The following is a 14,666-nucleotide window of genomic DNA, read 5'->3' as shown; positions in this document are numbered from 1 at the left end:
GACATACAAAATATAGCATACCATTTAGAATAACGAAGCTGACCTTGAAATCTCCGAAACGCCTCCACCAATAAAAAATATTATGCACTAGATTATGTATCCCTCAAAACCATGCAACTTTTGTACAAAAAATTGTTTCATACAATGCATACTTTAAAAGTTATTTAAAGTGTACGTGTTGCGTGGACTACCCCGTATAGATAAGCAGTATATCTTCTGTTCTTTCGCTTTTCTGTTGTTATACTCTCGATTTATTATCTTATTTGGAGTTGGCTATTCCTAGTTTCCACTGTCAAGACGAGGTTAACTCGTCTTTTGTTATCTTGTCGTTGGTACAGTCGCAAAACTTAAATTTCTGCCAATCTGATAAATGGTTGTTAGATAAAAATATTGTAAAGTGATTTTACACTAATCGACAAAGTTATTTTCTTCACCATAGGAAAATTTAATTTTTGCAGTTTCGCGACTTAATTATTGGGGGCAATGATTTGTCAATCACCGCGTTGGGGGTGTTTTCGTTTAAAAAATGTGCCGGTTACCCTCGAACGGTTGGGTTCATTTTGACCTGGGATTTCAAAAATTTTCAGACTATTCAATATCGTTCGATTTTCGAGGTTTGATTAGTACACCTGGTAAAAAGTATTCAATCAAAGGTACTAACATGCACTATAAAGGTACATATATGCACTGCATATATGATTTAACCATCTATTAAAAATGAAGATATTGTTATATGCACACTGGTTGCAACTTTACTAGTTTATTTCATTTTTATGTGCACCAGTAATCCCGAGTCGTAGGTGAAACGTCTCTCAGAATATTAAAAAAAACTCAGAAAATAATAAGCAACTTTAAATTGTGCAACAATGTCCACGGTTCAGCTGATTTAACAAAACTGAAATATTTTGGCATTGAATGCTACGAAAAAAATTCCGAACACGAGTCAATTAACGAACTCTTGGAAGAGGTTACAAGATTATTTGAGTGAAATCAGTTGAGAAATATTTAGAAAAATTCATTGCCAATTTGCCACCGATTCATTCAGTTACAGATTAAATTTGTGCACCTTGTTACATGTGAAACATCGCTTTCATTGATTGTACATTTAGTGGAACTTTTATGAATGGCAATTATTGACAGGATGTATGTCAATCTAGAGCTCGGTCAGTACTTTCACGAAAAGGTACTATCTACTGTAGCAGTAAAACTAGTGAGAAATATTTCAAATAAATTAAAACAGATGTTGGATTAAAATGAAATTCGTATAAAATCTCTCAGTATATTTACCCTTGAAAATTTCAAGTCGGACTAAAAAATAAACTGTATAAAACTTTGTTTACGTTTCGGCACAGATTGTTCTCTAACAAAAAGAAACATTGAGCAAAAAGATTATAATTAATCATTCATTGTGGAACGTAAACAATCACTTTCTAACTAACAAAGTTCTCTGAAACTGAATAAATTGTAGTGTCACGACCAAAGCTGATTAAAATTTAGAGAAAAACATTCCAAATATTATTTCACATAATTTATGCTACACGATTCAAATAGAATAATATTTTGAACTGGAATTTTCGACACACAAAATACTTTATATGTTAATAATCTGATACATAAAATAACACATTTAGAACTTGTATTTAAAATGTACTTCAAATCTTTGTTGACAATGAAAACAAGATGAGAGAAAAAATACTATGGTAACGCAAAAAGTCATAAAGCGACTTATAATAAGAGATTAGAAAAATATTTATACCAATAATATATTGAGTATGGATCGCTATTTTCAGTCAGATATAATTTTTATACATTATTAAAATGTATTAGCGACAGTTTAATACCAATTATTAATATGATGCTTTATTGATTAGAGAGTCAGGTACGAACCACCTTAGATTATTTCAAATTTGAGCTTGAATTTAAATTTAAATCCGTGACCGTCCAACTGTCTCCAACACCGAGAAGAATTCACTAGACCTGGTTGTATTAGGAGAAACTAGCGATACGGAATCCCGTGTGAAGTCTAGAAGGATACGTGACTGCGTATATTTCAGTCATTCCACCGTCAACACAGAAGGAAGTGTATATACGCGCTCCTTTTGTTATTGTCCTAGCACAATTCCTTGCCGCGATCCATGACAGTGATTCTCAGCGCGGCACGTTGCGAAATTCCATTGCGTAAACGTTCCCGCGCCGGAAAGTCGATATCTCCGATCGGCGTATTATCAAAAGAATCCAACACGCAGGTACGCGTACATTCCCGTTTCGAAATCCGCGCCCTAAATGAGAATCACTGCGCCCGAGCATTGGCTCCTACCTGGCCACACGTATTTTCAATTTTGCTCGTCGTACTAATCGACTGTCAATCTACACTGCGAGACTAACTACTGACTTTGTTCGAAATTAAAAAAAAAAAAAAACACAAAGTTCATTCAATACAAATCTATTACAATTCTTTTATCTACATATTGCTGTGCAGTCTCGAGCAATCTGTCTTGTTTTTACCATTGCTGTTATGTAAACTCAAAACCATTGGAGTGTACTTTGAAATTTTTTTTATAAATAATACGTTAACAATGACAATTGAGTCCTGGATATTTTATAAAAAAAAAATAAAAATAAAACTTTGACGCGAATGAATAGATAACCTGAACGCCAGAAATAGTTTTCTCCGTTAAAAGATTGAATTAGTGTTATTTCATAAAATTAGGACAGTAATGATTTCTTGAATGTTGTTAACCTGTTTACCGGAGTAAACTTTTGTTCAACTCGTTTCACAATGGGCCCATATATATTTTCCCATACGGCCATGCTAGGTTTTAATGTGTAAGAACGACGTAAAACTTAATGCGCACCATTAGAAATTTGAACGACAAAAAAAGCCATCATCCCCATTGGAGTTGTCTTCCTGATATGACGAAATATTTCGTCATACCCAGTTAACAGGTTAATATTTTGAGAATATATAGGTAAACGTATAATAAAAGAAGCTTAAGAATACAAGAAATATATATTTTAAAAAACAATGTTTGTAAACGGACAGCATCAAACGAAACTTCAGAGTCGTTTCTCGGATCGAATTCATGCGGAACAGCCAGGGGCCGACGAACTGTCGTTATTGGGGAAAGCAGCGGGAGTAGTCAGAACGAAAGCATACAATTTTCCCTGTGGTTGTCGCCAGGCCTGACAACCGCCGAATATTCCAAGAATTTTACATATGTATACATTTAAGAAATAAAACGTCAAACTTATACACTGACATTTCATCGAACTGAAGAATAAAGCTCGATTAAAATTTTCAAATTCTTTGTTTAAAACAAAAATTCTTTGTTCAATGATTGCGAAAGATACGCAGTCAAACCGGAAAAAGAGTAGCACCGTAAGCCCATTCAGAATGTCTTTGATCGACTGCTCGTGAGAATGCAGTACGCTGCGACCGTAACAGAAAAATGTTTCTGCCTCGTTGTCGCGCGCGCGCGCGCGCGTGTGTGTGTAGTCTATATATATGTGTGTACGCGAGTCGCGTGTACACTGCACCGTCAAAACGAACGAGAAAGAGGGATAGACGGCCTAGAGGCCCTGCATACAGGCTGTTTCTAAAATAGGTGCCCAAACGCTCGAGGCACGTTCCGCGTTATCACTCGAGAAACATGCAAACCCACCTTTTTTTTATCTTCCGTTTTTTAAAATCGCTGTTTTGTTATGTGCTAATTTTGTTGCCCCATCATTTTATATCTATATACGTATTAATCTTGTGACTAATATTAAACAAATACAATTTCTTCGATACACTCTTCGTTGCAATCATTTCCGTTTCCGTTGGACGAGACACTTTTTTCGTTGAAAATACCCCGAAAAATGTTGGTGCCATTCTTGCCAACCTGTCAATCACCGTACACTCCTTGGCCATATGTGTGGAAGATATCGATTGTAATCGATCTCCACACAGTCAATGATTCAATGTAAACAAGCGAGACACGACATTCGTTCGATACACATACATAGCGTCACACTGCAATGGAGTTATTTCACTGACAGAAGTTGACAGGACAGCATTCCCTCCGACACGTCTACGGTCACTGAATTTTTATCGTCCTCGAAACGGGACAACATACAATCCTGATGTTCGACCGCCTCTGTTTTCGAAGCATCCTGTACACAGGTAGAGATGCATAAAGAGTCCGTCGTCTCGATAGGTCGATGTGTATCGCACTGACACGATCGAGGTTCACAGTGTACAACGGGAAGGTGTTCCTAGTTTCGTCGGGATGGCTCGACTTCCGAGTGGTGGAAACAACTGTCTGACACAGTTTTCAGAGTTCGTCGAAAGGCGAAAGGAATGTTACGAGAGATGATCTCGTTGTCCGTTGAGAACGGCGACGAGAGAGCGTCGCGTTTCCAACGGTTGCGAGGTGGATCCGCCGAGGCACGAGTATGTATACACAACGCGCGGTGATAATCGAACGATATTCACTGCGGTAGAGATGCAACAGCTACCGGTTCTCGGTCCTGCCGCAACCTCCTTAATTCTTTGACGAGCGGAAAACTCAGGGTCGACGTGAATCAGGCATGACATTGGGTCCGCATAACAAACTTTAAATCCCACTGACACGCATTTCTATGTAATATACAGTCTATCCGGTTTACATGCATGTACACAAGCAATTATTTCTTTAGCTCTCGAGGATGCGGAAAACTTGCTCGAACGAAAGCTGTTTCACTTTACGTAAGAAATTTAACGTGGTGTACCATTCTTAAAAAGTAAATCTCGTCAAAACTTTATGCGTTTTATTATGCGTGTCAAGACGAGTTTCGGACTTTTGATCAACGATTTATCAGGTATTCCTGCGAATAGTGGCGACAAATGTCAAGTGCAGTCGGTACTTCATGCCGGACATACTGTATATGCAAATACATATACGTATATAAATACGTATATGCGGGCATATATAGACGCGTAATGTATATAAACGGAGGTATATAGACGTATTGCACATATAGTGTATACATGCGTATATATATATATATACATATACGAGTGGCAAGAGAGAGGGAGGGGAGGGGAGTGCCGCGATACACAACACCGACGTCGTCGTCAACGAACGATTGAGTACTGCCCACGGGAATTCTTCAATATATAGGTTAACCCGGGCAACTTGTGATCGCGACGTTACGCGATACCGTTAAGCGGCCGCTGGATAATTGGTCCCCGTCCAGTGAAGCCAAAGGCTCCGTCCGTTCGATACTCCAAACACAGACAATATATGCGGGCCGACTCTCGCCAAGAGTGGGCTCCACCGATCACTCACCAGTGCGAAGAAATTCGTGTGGCAATCCTCCAGGCTAGCGCCGTTCGTTTGATGCGACGGATGCGTCATGGCTTCTCCATCGTACGGTGTACACTCATTAGCAACACTTCTCGCGGCGGCACGCCTCTCTCAGCCCCGAAAATCACACGGCGAGGCCGCTATTATTCGAGAACATTTAGGAGGGTTTTCACTTCTCAATGGCGACCGTAAAATGGCGGACGATGGGAAACAACAAGCGCAGCCGCCCGAGGCGCCCCCTACTGCTTACTCGCGCAGTTCGCTTCGACGACGAGGAAGAAGATGGCGGCGCTCATCAGGCATGGTTTACTCGCGAATCACTTGAAATGTGCATCTCCTGTTCTCGCTGTGAGCACGGTTAGTGTTGACACTTCACGTACACTTTTTAAACACTACCATCGCGGAACACACCCAGCTGGGGGCTGTGAGGTCCGATCCGTAGGGTACACTAACTAACGAGACCACCGTCATTTTACAGACGAGCTCGCGATACGATATTATCCGTTTCAAGAGTAAGAAACCCGTTAAAGTGGCGGCACGTCGCTTCAACGATGCGGAGAAATCACTCGCCAATAAAGGGTAAGTGATTTACTTAATTCGCGCACGAATTCCAACTAAATATTCGCGTTACGTCGCGCCGCTTACTAACAGCCAGAGAACAGACTGTGGCCATATTGCCGTTTACCATCTCCCTTTCACGTGCTGACCAATCACCATCCGGATTTGACAACTTCTCAGGGCAGACACTTGTGGTACTAGCGCCCCACAGGATACGTTCGAATTGTTTATTATATAGCTCTTGAATAATAATGGCATTGTTTTTAAGAACGGAACTGTAGTTCCTTACTACACTATATATTACACGTATGGTAATTATTATGAGTTTCGAATAATTTTCAATCAGTAATTTTTGGAATAATATTGTCGGTCCCAACGTCTAATCGTTCTGCATCTCAATGCTTTGGCTCTGTTTTATCAAGTACTAAAACTATCTAAATTGTTCTTTTGTTCAAATAATGTCCAGCTTTAATAAGATCGTAATTTGGCATTAAATAGATTCAGATTCACGTGTATCTATGAATTGAATTTCATTCTACCTTTTCGTGTGACGTAACGTTTAACCATACCCTTTTACATGTACCGCTATAGACTTCCCGTTGATCACCATTATTTTTTCGCATTCCATTACTTCAAAATATTTGTTTCTTTTGACGAATAATACTCGAGAAATTTACTTTTAAGGAAGTAGTAAGTATCCACAACTCCCTTCTTTAATACTACTTGCTAAAAGCACGGCTCAGTTTTTAGGTGCACCTGTAAAATTAAATGAAGTGATAGGAAAGAAATGTAAGAGGAAAACCAAGTGTGGGAAACAATTTAATCCTGATACATTTTCGTTCCCCGGTTGTGCTAGTTTTCATTGAGAACACCTGTTTCAAAGACCAAGTTTCTCTGTCCTTGTAATTAACATTGACAAACCATCGCCCTTCTCTCGTTGCCTAGATCAAGATTTACGCGCGCGCAAATGGAAACAGAACTGCGCTCTCATTTCCCTAAACAATTCATTCCTTTCAAATTGAATTTTAATAATTCTCGATACCGTCCATAATCTCTGTGGTCGAAGTCTCGTGAATGTATTATAAAATATAAAAAGTTAACAAATTCCTAGATTAGATGAGATAGCTAGCATTGTTTAAATTCCACGCAGAATTTTTTTCGGTGTAACCAAAAGTTTTTGTAGCCACAGGGTTTTTCCAGGCCTGATTTCGTTCCTGGCCAATATTGGCCATAACTGTATCCTGAGAAAATACAACTGGGGGCACCACTGTACGGTCGTTGGACATCGATCTTATCCCTTCCCATTCTCTTCCCCTTTGCTCCGTTACCCTCCTATTCTAAGGGAAGCCTCCCTTGCTGTCGTCGCTCTGCCAATCTTTTACACTGTACGAAAAGTTTGGCGCGAGTCGTCCAAAGATAATCGAACGTTGGCGATATTGATCTGTAATGTGACTATCAATTACTATGGCCATAGACAATGTCCGGAAGCCAGTTAATGCTAAAAGGATAACCTAGGGTACACTTTGTTTGATTCTTACTGCTTGGGCTACATATACCGGCCTGCTATCGACGGCAAGAATTATACGTGTACATTTTCTGGTACTTTAGAGGAGGAACTTGCACCATTCATATGTTTTTGTTTTTACGTAGGTTTCTCCAAATGTTGTAATAAAAAACACTTTGATAACTATGCAGTTTGAAACAAATATCATCGAGAAGAATGTTTTACCGAAATACATTTTTTACGAAACGGGAAAGCTAGGTGTCTCTTGCAAAATCGATATTTTCGAGTTTCGATATGGTTTAGTGAAATAGAAAAGGGGCTTGAAGGATAATGTTGTGATTTCGGGGGCATGGACTTTTGCTAAATGATAATAAAATTTATTTTTTAAATACGCGTAGAAAAATATTGACAATTTAGTGTTTAAAGACAGGCTTGTTTTATTATACTTGTCATTGTTTTGAAGTTTTGAGTGTGTTTTAAATAAAATACGATATTTATTTTACTTGAACTGTTATAGATTCTTGAGGTACAATAAAGACTATAGGCCTCCGGAGGACGTGTATACCAGAATAAATAAAATTTGCGAGAATCAGGCAATTTCTACGAACGACAAGACAAAACTGGAGGATCCTATTCAGCGATTTAATCTTTTTTTGGCTTGCGAGAAAGAGCTTCAACATTCTGTGCCGAATTCTATGTTATGCAGTATCGAAACGATCGGTAAGACATCCGGCAACATTATTTCAGATTATATCTTATGTAGTACTATTTTTTACCTATTTAACAGGGTTGTAAAATGTACTTTACATTTTCAGGCCACTTAAAAGAATTCTATGCAACGCCAGTGAACATCCAAACTCCTCTGGATAGTATGCGCAACGTGGATTTACCAAAAAATTTGCATATCAATTACGAATATCATCGGTTCCATCCTGGTAAATCGATTAATCCTTAATTATTTTTAACTTTTTAACAGCAGAATTAACTATTTATTCATGGCATTGTTTTAGATACGGACACTATGTTTGGCGGCAAAACTGCGTTTCCCAAAAGTTCAACCATAGTAACCGGTTTGAAATATAAAAAGAAATATCCTGGTCATCAGCAGAAAAACCCCTTCCTAGACACATTGCTTAAAATCTAAGAATTAACACGTGCGCCGAGAACCGTTGATTATATTATATAGAAGATAAATAAATATCCTTCTTTCTAACTATTCTCTTATGTAATTATGGTTCAAATCTCAAGAAGAAAGTAATTGTGTATATACCAGGAAGTTTATTTACTACAAATGAAACAAGACACCTTTACAATACTTATACACTACCTACACATAATGAGTTATATTTTTGAATGCTTTCAAACGAGGATTGTCCTTTTATTCATTCTCGACTTTTACGCCAAGCGTAGTAGTACCGACGTCATTATTGTCTTCTTTAAATACAGCCTTAAATTCGTAATTTCCGGGATCCATGTCACTGAACCATGAACTTATGTCGCACGCTTCGAACACATGTTCACCCTAGATAATGAAATTTATATGATTGTCCCACGAGCTCTCGAACAGCAACAGTTTAAAATGCACTCCCTTACCTTAGCTGCGGAACACGGATCATCAGGATCTGGGGCTTGAACATTTGAACATATATTTTGCCCTTCTATGTCCGCCGCTACTTTTTTTACAGAATGAGCCAATTTGTTCATCGGATTACCGTCTTTTTTTACTTCTATGTCAATCTAGGAAAGAATTTTAGTCACCCGGTTTATTTACTAGTTAATATCGAAACAAACACTTGATATCAAATTTTCAAGTACCGTTACTGAACTTGTACAATCCTTTTCAAGGAATACAGTTGAAACAAGGCGATTGTCCTCAATGCTGCATGTCCAGGAACCAATTACGTTATCGTCAGTAACGCTGGTGCTGCATTCTGTGAACGTGACTGTTTTTCCCGCCTAACAGGCCCGTCGAGACGATTTAATGTTTGACAAAATAGATAGAAATGTTGACTTAAATATTCTCAAACTCACCTCGACGTATGACCACGAAGTAATAGACAAAGCAAACAACAATAACAGTTCTACCATTGAAACCTCCATCGTCCACTCTTTAAACTACGACTGTTTGGTAATGAATAACTAAACAACACTGTGCACTGTGCAATAAAAATCTGGTATTTAAAGCAACGAATGAAATAGCGTGCGTTAGATTTTCGTTGCGATCGTAATCTCTAACAATTGAATGGAATAAAATGCTTCGTGTCAAGGGTTGCGTGATTTCTTGACTTCTATCGATCACAGATCGTGGGAACATGGATGTATCTACGAGAGATATATTACGTATAATCCTCCACGAAAGATGAAAAACATTTAAACTAGATTGAAAACTGATTTCCTAAACTCGATTTTTCTAGAACAAAAGCAATTCTATTGCGATTTCAACAATAGGATCGGAATCAACGAGAAAAACAAGACAACAGGACTTACTGCGTCACCATTGGAAATGTATTAACTTGATCGCAATAGTGGATTACATAATGATTTTATTACATATTAGTACATATTACTAATACTACTACTAGTAAACATAATTGATTTTTTAATAATAAACTAATATATTACTGACACTGGATTTAAGGAAACACATTAAGGCTTTAACAAAATAATGACTCTTTAAACGAAATGCGACCGTAAAAACGAACCAAATCGATTTTTCTCCCACCTTGATTTTTCAAAGTTTTCAAGATCCTTTAATTACTTTAATTGACTCCCAAAAGGAATGTTTGTATTATGCGAATGCAAATTTTCCAGTCGATTGGACAAATAATTTTCAAATAACCTTGGCAATCAGTCATAAAAATACAGATTCAAAAAAACAACTTCACAGTTTTCGTCGCAATTTAATAAAACATTTTGGATATTAGAAATTATCGGAATCTAATTTGTTATTTCATGTATTTACAATGATTCTTCTTTCTTCCCAAATAATTTTTTCGACTCTGTCACTTTTAGTTGCATCTTATGTTCTTGATTAATTCTTTGTGTTTTATGTTTTTGACATTAACAAGTATTATGATTTGTAAGACAATTCTGAATCATAAAACATTATATAATAGTCTTCAAATGTAGTCATACTTCTTCTTAAGAAAAGATAACGTATTAAACTGCGCATTTTATTAGATTTATGACGCAATATTTATGTTTTGGTGCGTAATGGCAGTTTAAAGATTTAAAACTTTTAAAGTTTCATTTCCATATTAAACGATTTCTATATCTAAAAACCATCTATGTAACATGTAACACGTCCAATACTAAATTCGTATAGTCAAGAATCGAAGATATAGTTTTATTTTGTTTTATTGTTGGGGAATACCTTTTTTCAAGAAAAATGATGAGATATTCCAGAAAATAGAAAGAATTGTTTTGAATTTCTGATGTTACAGAAGTTATATAGTATTGATGAATTTTCAACGGACAAATAGTCATTACAAAAGTTGTTTAATTAATTCTTGGAATTTAAACGTAAAATTTCCTAAAGCATCATAACTTAAAAGATGTACAAATAAAAAAATCAATCTTTTTCTAATTGAGAAGCATGGTAGACTTCTTTATATTTTATGCTATTTTACGAGAATTTCCGGCATTTGAATTTGAAAGCTCGATTTGAGATCGACCATCCCTGCAAAAGTGCACACATCGAGTTGTCGATTCTATCGTATTCGATACGGAATGTAATTGATACGTATGCCGCAAATGCTTTTTCGTGACGCAAATGTAAGCTTTTAAATTGATAGTTTCTTCGGGCCGAGTTTTTCTACGTTTTAAAGCTGACACGAAATGTCGTAGGTTTCCGTGTTGCAAACATTTTGCAGCGGTTTAAACTGGAGACCGCGACTTTAACCAAACGTAGACGCCGAGTTTGCGCGATAACATTGTTTTGCGTTTCCAAAAAACGGGGGTGTGTCAGTTCGTCTCTTTAATAAGTATTTTCCTCTTCTTTTCCAATGAGAATTGGTATCGCGTAAATCCCACCCGAGTCTCTCTCATAAAATCGAATGAAATAGCGACATAAAAGATATATTTTTCGAAACACATATCATAGACAGAAGCGTTTTTTTGTTATTAATGTCAACGTTCTATGCTTGATCCAAGTGCTTCAGACTGAAGCGTTCCGATAGTATGTTTGGAGAAGTGTGTGTTATACTGTATACAATATGAAACAAATTTGAACATCGAATGTAATATTCGAGTATATATAGTAAGATCTGTTTATAGGTTAAGAAGATTGTATGTTTGTGTAGACGGTGGCAACGACCAAATACCATCAAATTTTTCATGCAAACTATATTTATTCGCTTCGAGCAACTAATACACGTGAAGAGATGTCGTTAAGTCAAACAAATCCGAGCCACACCGTCGAGACAAATGAAAGTGTGAATCCTGGAACAAGCGCTCAAATAACATACACTTGTTATACTCCTCCGCCTTCGTATTCTAATATCAATCTACCTCTGGGACATTCATCAACATCTCAAGAACCTAACGAGCGTGGTGCACCTCCTTCTTATGAGGAAGCAATAGATCCTAATGGTAAATACCTTTTCCAACAGATAAAGCTTATTTTTGGTGAAACAGATATAATGTGGTTGCAAAACAACTCATGAGCAGAAATACTCGTGTTTTACATACTGGGACAATGAAATTGACAGAAGCAAGGAACATAAATTATTTAGGGCATACTCAGGGTTATATGAATAATTTAAACTCGTTTAGCTCAATGTTTTTTTGTTTGTCAGTGAAATCTTGACAGCCATTTATTAAAATTTATGGTTTTTGTACAAGCAAAAGTATATCACTTAGATACAAGTATTACCCATTAAAAATTCTAAAACATAATAAAATGTACTGTCCCGTGCTCTGTAACATCAATAAGACTTTAAATTGAGGGTTTTACTTTAGGACCATGTTATAACATTTCCACTCACTATAATTATTTACCCTGTTATGTAGTATTACTAGAATATAGTTTTATTGTAATTGAATTCTTGCTTAACACAGAACTATTCTTACATTTTTTTAGCTCCTCCACCATCGTATGATTCACTGTTTGGCCGTGTAAGAGAAGCACATAAAGTTTCTAAAGGAGTGTTTGATTTTTTGAAGAATATTGTTATTTTATTGTTAGGCACTAGTAAGCAAAAACTTTTATTCGAATTTAATAATTGATTTCTTAGCAGGATGGATTATTGAAAATATATTTAATCATTTCAGTTGGATGTACTATTATCTTAGGAGTAACAATTGTAATTCCAATATGCATGATGGTCATTGGTGGACTTTATCTTAATGACTGTCCACAAGGAGAATATATTCCTGTGTATTTATTAGTGGGTGGTGGGTTTAGTATTTATAAACAATTGTTACATTTGTGTGCAAGAATACGTCACCAACAAGGAGGAACAGACGAAGACAGAATGCGACAGAGTCCTAGGCAAACATTAATTGACTGTTTTATGCTTGGTTGGTTCATTATAGGTCAGTAAAGTAATCAAACCATTACTCAACCATTTGATATAACTAGATTATAGATGTTTATATTCGAATAAATGTCTGTAGTCTAAATATAACATTTATAACGGTTATATCATAATATTTTTGTATTTTTATAGGCTCTATGTGGGTGTACAAAGAATATGAACCAAATTATGATCCGGCTTTAGGCAAATACTGTAATAAAACATTGTACTTATTTGCCTTTTGGCTGACCACAGCAATATATATATGCTTGGGTGTGATAACGGCATGTCTATGCAGTATTTCGATAGCGAGTATCGCGTTCCAGAGACCGCCGCCTGACTTAATGTGAAAACTCATTCGATCATTTTTTTAGTTTGGGAACAAAGCGTAATAGTATCTGTGGATACGAATGACGTAGTGACAGGGCACAAAATTCGTCCACGCTTACGTACCTGAAGATGCTTGAACAACAGTTTCTAAACGAATCGTTTGTACGTTCAACGCACAACCAACACGCTCGAATTTCGTAATTGAACGGTTGTAATTTATTTCTTGAGTATACTTCGTTTGCTAAAGGTCTTGATATTACACTCTAGAAAAAAAACTGGAAGAAAGAAAACGAGAAGGAATGCTGTAATCAATTATCAGGGCTGTGGATACTTCGTAATAATGGCAAATTTTTTTGATACTGTGCCAAGAGATAGCAGAGTCAGAGTTTCAAAGTATTTTGCTATCGGAGTGTGGATCGCGCGACGGACTGGATTCATACCGGATGTCTTTATTACGGTAGAATGTATATTACGGCGTGTTATGCCGATTCTAACGCAAGAGTGTCATCGAACACTGTGATACATGAGAGAAGTCTCACTGTCAATGTGCTGTCATACTACGATGTACATCGTGATATATTACAGTTCGCAACTGTTTAACAGTTCTTTAGGAGCGAAATGTTTTTGCTCGCCCGTGCAGATAGTTTATCGTTAAAAGACTGCGACACATTTTTTTATTCCTTTAGCCCTCCTCCGTCCTTTTAAACCTTTCGAACTCTATTGAGATTTTACGTCAATGTAGTCGAACGACCGTTTTTTATAAAGACTCGTTTCAAGACTATTAGGGTTGCATGTACTTTTTATCTACGATACACGTGCCTTTAGTGTTTCGAAAACAATATTCTCAAACGCCAGTATTTATGAGTATTGATAGAGATTGCAATTTTCAACAAATTCTCGCGTTCAATTTCTATTTAACCATAGTGGATGATAATCCGATTCAAGATAACGTATTAACGTGTAACGTGTGTTTCGTCTACTTTCGTACTCGTCGTTGACTACTTTTGAAACAAGCGTTTCGTCTTCCTTATTATTTAGCCCATATTAATGAGTGCAAATAATTTAGGGGACGTAGGGCGTACATACTTGTTCACGTCGATGAGAACTACTTTTCCACACGCTTGCACGCATGAAGGATGGTTAGCGAGCTTGCGTTTTCAACATTAGAAGGCGAGAAGACACTTGTATACAAACTGCTATAAACTGCTTGAGAACATATTGTTATTTTCTTTACCTGTATCGTCCAACATGTATATCATATTCACTCGTTTTTCTTCCTTTCATAACATTTCGTTTGAACATCGCACGAGGAATGAATACAGGGTATAAATATTTGTTCAAATAAATCATTTTTAGCCTTAGCTAGATTAAACTTTTGAAGGATCATACACATTTATGTTTTTTTTAACAATCGCTACTTTTTTTGCACAT

The 14,666-nt window shown here is 36.8% G+C and overlaps 4 protein-coding genes across 9 annotated transcripts in view; 2 read left to right on the top strand and 2 right to left on the bottom strand.

Annotated features, from left to right (window-relative positions):
* Positions 1-5,396, bottom strand: part of LOC107191284 (mediator of RNA polymerase II transcription subunit 13) — a 45,280-nt gene extending 39,884 nt beyond the window's left edge. For both annotated transcript variants that reach the window (XM_015580283.1, XM_015580291.1), the window contains exon 1: positions 5,310-5,396. In XM_015580283.1, the coding sequence (XP_015435769.1) occupies positions 5,310-5,378 (69 nt within the window). In that variant the 5' untranslated portion in view covers positions 5,379-5,396. The remainder of the gene's footprint in view (positions 1-5,309) is intronic.
* A 205-nt stretch (positions 5,397-5,601) lies between these two features.
* Positions 5,602-8,605, top strand: LOC107191301 (39S ribosomal protein L50, mitochondrial). Its single transcript, XM_015580302.1, has 5 exons — positions 5,602-5,684; positions 5,806-5,906; positions 7,907-8,109; positions 8,205-8,324; positions 8,400-8,605. Exons 1-5 carry the CDS (start codon positions 5,610-5,612, stop codon positions 8,531-8,533), a joined length of 633 nt encoding a protein of 210 aa, XP_015435788.1. The 5' UTR covers positions 5,602-5,609; the 3' UTR covers positions 8,534-8,605.
* A 5-nt stretch (positions 8,606-8,610) lies between these two features.
* LOC107191312 lies at positions 8,611-9,599 on the bottom strand. The gene is made up of 4 exons (XM_015580314.1): positions 9,421-9,599; positions 9,205-9,345; positions 8,983-9,126; positions 8,611-8,911 (listed from the first exon to the last, which is right to left on the bottom strand). The coding sequence occupies exons 1-4, from the start codon at positions 9,487-9,489 to the stop codon at positions 8,768-8,770; spliced, it is 498 nt and encodes a 165-aa protein (XP_015435800.1). The 5' UTR covers positions 9,490-9,599; the 3' UTR covers positions 8,611-8,767.
* A 1,519-nt stretch (positions 9,600-11,118) lies between these two features.
* LOC107190629 lies at positions 11,119-14,444 on the top strand. Of its 5 annotated transcripts, none has more exons than XM_015579492.1 (5): positions 11,119-11,163; positions 11,665-11,979; positions 12,470-12,580; positions 12,661-12,924; positions 13,059-14,444. In XM_015579492.1, exons 2-5 carry the CDS (start codon positions 11,772-11,774, stop codon positions 13,253-13,255), a joined length of 780 nt encoding a protein of 259 aa, XP_015434978.1. In that variant the 5' UTR covers positions 11,119-11,163; positions 11,665-11,771; the 3' UTR covers positions 13,256-14,444. The 5 variants fall into 5 exon arrangements, with proteins under 5 accessions (XP_015434978.1, XP_015434953.1, XP_015434986.1 ...); XM_015579467.1 differs by lacking the exon at positions 11,119-11,163 and adding an exon at positions 11,511-11,580; XM_015579500.1 differs by lacking the exon at positions 11,119-11,163 and adding an exon at positions 11,521-11,566 and having other exon boundaries at positions 11,649-11,979.
* Positions 14,445-14,666: the final 222 nt, after the last annotated feature.

The sequence above is a fragment of the Dufourea novaeangliae genome, unplaced genomic scaffold (assembly GCF_001272555.1).
Source record: "Dufourea novaeangliae isolate 0120121106 unplaced genomic scaffold, ASM127255v1 scaffold11, whole genome shotgun sequence".
Taxonomy (NCBI): domain Eukaryota; kingdom Metazoa; phylum Arthropoda; class Insecta; order Hymenoptera; family Halictidae; genus Dufourea; species Dufourea novaeangliae.
The sequence above is the reverse complement of the archived record's forward strand: the minus strand, read 5'-3'. Positions and strand labels throughout refer to the sequence as shown.